This window comes from Propithecus coquereli, unplaced genomic scaffold, assembly GCF_000956105.1.
Source record: "Propithecus coquereli isolate 6110/MARCELLA unplaced genomic scaffold, Pcoq_1.0 Scaffold39, whole genome shotgun sequence".
Lineage (NCBI taxonomy): Eukaryota > Metazoa > Chordata > Mammalia > Primates > Indriidae > Propithecus > Propithecus coquereli.
The window spans coordinates 3,189,890-3,193,061 of record NW_012149618.1 but is presented as its reverse complement, the minus strand read 5'-3'; the positions used below and the strand labels follow the sequence as shown (position 1 = coordinate 3,193,061).

General features: G+C 49.2%; 1 protein-coding gene across 5 annotated transcripts in view; it reads right to left on the bottom strand.

The window, feature by feature from the left end:
* Positions 1–3,172, bottom strand: part of NRBP1 (nuclear receptor binding protein 1) — an 11,088-nt gene continuing 7,916 nt past the window's right edge. For all 5 annotated transcript variants that reach the window (XM_012652519.1, XM_012652521.1, XM_012652520.1 and 2 more), the window contains 8 exons: positions 2,066–2,198; positions 1,730–1,835; positions 1,550–1,600; positions 1,317–1,452; positions 1,058–1,111; positions 907–970; positions 634–689; positions 1–550 (listed from right to left, as the gene is read on the bottom strand). In XM_012652519.1, coding sequence (XP_012507973.1) covers positions 446–550; positions 634–689; positions 907–970; positions 1,058–1,111; positions 1,317–1,452; positions 1,550–1,600; positions 1,730–1,835; positions 2,066–2,198 — 705 coding nt within the window. In that variant the 3' untranslated portion in view covers positions 1–445. The remainder of the gene's footprint in view (positions 551–633; positions 690–906; positions 971–1,057; positions 1,112–1,316; positions 1,453–1,549; positions 1,601–1,729; positions 1,836–2,065; positions 2,199–3,172) is intronic.

Here is a 3,172-nt window from a genome sequence, read left to right as displayed (position 1 = left end):
TTTTAGCAAAAAGTAGACTTTTATTACAGCAGCAACTGAGGCGAATCGAATGGCCCCCTAGGGCCACCACTGCAGCACCACCTTTCTCTCCCGCCCCGGCCGCCCAGCGGGATTGTAGAACTCAGCTCCCCCAGTGCCCGTGGCCTCCTTTCCACACAGGCTGGGCGGGAGCCGGCAGATCAGCTACTAGCCCCCAACTAGAAGGCGGCTGCTGAGAAGGCCCAGGCCCACGTCTGTGCAAAACAAGTAAACAAAGTGCAGAGGGGAGGAAGAGAAAGGGGAGGGGGAGGATGATGCTCAGAACCAGGGAGCCCCCAAGCCCTCCTGAATAATAAAGGAGAGAAGGGGCTTCACAGGGTAATACTGACTGGGGGGAAGGGACAGGAGGGCTGCAGCATGTCCAGGGACAGCCACAGCTCAGATAGGGGCCTGGCCCAAGTGAGCTCTAAGAGGAGACGGTGACAGCGGCTGAGTTGAGGGTACTGTTCCTGGCGAAATTGAACTTGTTCAGGGTCTCCTCTAGCAGAGAAGTCAGCCGGCTCTGGTCAGCCTGGGGGAGAAGAACTCAGTGAGACGGGCTGAGAGAAGGGGCAGCACGGAGGCAGCCAGCGCAGATGGAGGCAGCAACCTCACCTCGCTAATGAAGCCCAACTGCACCAGCTCAGCGGCCAACTCCGGGATGTTCTCATCTGACAAAGAAAGCGGAGGGAGTGAGTATGGTATGGGAGTGAAGGGCACAGAGCCCTTCAAACAGCACCAGTCCGGCAACACCCATCAGTTTTAAGGGCTAACAGTCATTCTATGTGAGTCACTGTGTTACTGCCTTGTCACCTTCCCCACCCCTAAATATGTCCCTCACAGATAAGACTCAGACTCTCCATCCTCTAAGGGAAAGGAGAGACTCACTTGGCATCAGGTCACAGCTCAGGTGCCGGTTCAGTTTGTCCTCCAGCTTCAGCAGAAGCGTCAGCTGGAGAATAGGACAGTCAGAAAATGAGGCTCCTCTTCCCCACCTTCTGGCCACCCAGCCCCATGCAGCCCTGGCCCTGAGGCTTACGTGGTGTTTGACTCCCTCCTCCACTGACTCAATGTTGCACTGCATCAGCACCACCTAGGGGGAGAGGTCAGAAAGGGTCACTGGAGTAGAGATCAGTCGGTAAAAAAACCCAATACCTGGAAGCCTTTCCAGCCCACAGGACATGGTTGTCATGAAGTGGAAAATGCTTTCTTTTCTCTAAAGAATAGAGCCTTATTTGAGATGTCCTCTCCCCCTTCCACCATGGCTACGGAGACATCCACACCACCACAGCCCCCACCTTGCGGGTCTCCACCTCAGCCGGTTCAGGTGTTGGAGTCTTGACAGAGGGGGGCACAACAGGTGATGTGACCTCCTCCTGCTGTGGCTGCTGAGGCCGAGGTAGCCCAAAAGCTGTCAGAGGGTAGATACCATTCCTGGAGGGAGATGAAGACAGGTCACACAGCCTCTATGAATGCCTTAGGACACCCACCCTGCTTCCTCGAGGAAGCCTGCTTCTCACTCCGCTCTTACCTGACATCTTCAAGGAATTTATCTAATTCCAGAGCTGGTGACTGAGAGTACCTGCAGGAGAAAAGAGAGAAAGAAGATGGAAGAAAGGAAACAAGCAAAATAGCAGATTCAACCATTCCCAGAGAAGGGACAGGGTGGTAGTGACCGATCTGTCCCTTTCAGACCCTCTCAGTTACTCACAAAGTCTGAACTGGTTCTCTTCCTGGTCCTGCAGGGATTTCAGCGAGGACGGCACTGGTATCCATGTTTTTGGTGATCTCCTCCAGAGCATTCTCTGGGATCATATCTGGAGGGCACGATGGAGTGGGATGTCATGGAGGGATAGTCAGATCAATGTCATAGAAGGCACAGAGGCAAAGGGGTAAAGGATCAGGTATAGTCAGATCAATGTCATAGAAGGCACAGAGGCAAAGGGGTAAAGGATCCCTTTGGAAGTAGAAGAGGAAAGAGCATGCCAGTGAGAGTTACAAGGCCCCAGATTGGAAGAAAATTCCTAGTAGGGCCAAGGGGACTTACGCTGGTGTCCCACAATACAGTGGGCAGCAAGGAGTTTGAGTGAGGGCACTTCAAATAGTGCTGGGTGAAACAGAAGTTCCCTGGCTGTTGGTCTGCGAGCAGGCTCAGACTGCAGGCACTTTTGAATAAACTCCTAGAAAAGAGAACAAGGAACTGGAGCAGGCATCTGGCAAGTCCCCCACTGTATTCATCTTTATAGTTCTCATTCTACTTAGCACAAGGCTTATACATACTAGGGGCTCAGCACTTGTTGAGGAAACATATTGATTAATGTTTCAAAGCCTTGAAAAGGCTTTGAAAACTATAAGGTTATTATATAAAAAATATCATTCACTATCTTTCTGCTTTTAATCATTTTTCTGCTTTCCAACCACAAGCTCTCTTTTTTCTTTAATGTTCACTATTTCTTTCTCCTTCTATTCTACCTCTCTGCTTTCTTAGCCTACTCACTGCTTACCTTCTTCTCCAACCTTTGCCAAATTTAGCTTCTCTCTTCCTGAACTTACTCATTGTGATCAATAATAATCACAGTCTTTTTTATTCCCCAAGCCTAGTATCACAATTTCCTTTTCCACTGCAATCACTGAAGTAACTGGATTTCCCATGCTTCCTCAAACCATTTTGCCTCTTTTCTACCTCCTGTAGGTCCCAAAACAATAACCTGCTTACCTACTTTGTCTTAAAGGCCAACAAGGTCACATACCTAATCTTTCACTTGAATACCCCACCCTAATGCTGAACTATAAATTTATTCCACACTACCCTCAGGGCTTCCCACCAGTCTTCCTTCTTTTCTCTTTTATTTCCTATTATACTTCTCTAATGAGTTACAAACTATTTTTGTTCAGACCTTCCTGTCTAGCCTCTACCTACTGTAGTTTGTCTACTGATTCATAACCTTATATCCTTTAAATCTTAGCTCATTACTTCAGCGGACCTTCCTAACTATATAAACATAAAATCCCGAGTAACTGATTTAATTCAAACTGGTTGACTTGCTTAAAAACACAAGATGGGCCAGGCGCGGTGGCTCACGCCTGTAATCCTAGCTCTCTGGGAGGCTGAGGCGGGCGGATTGTTTGAGCTCAGGAGTTCGAAACCAGCCTA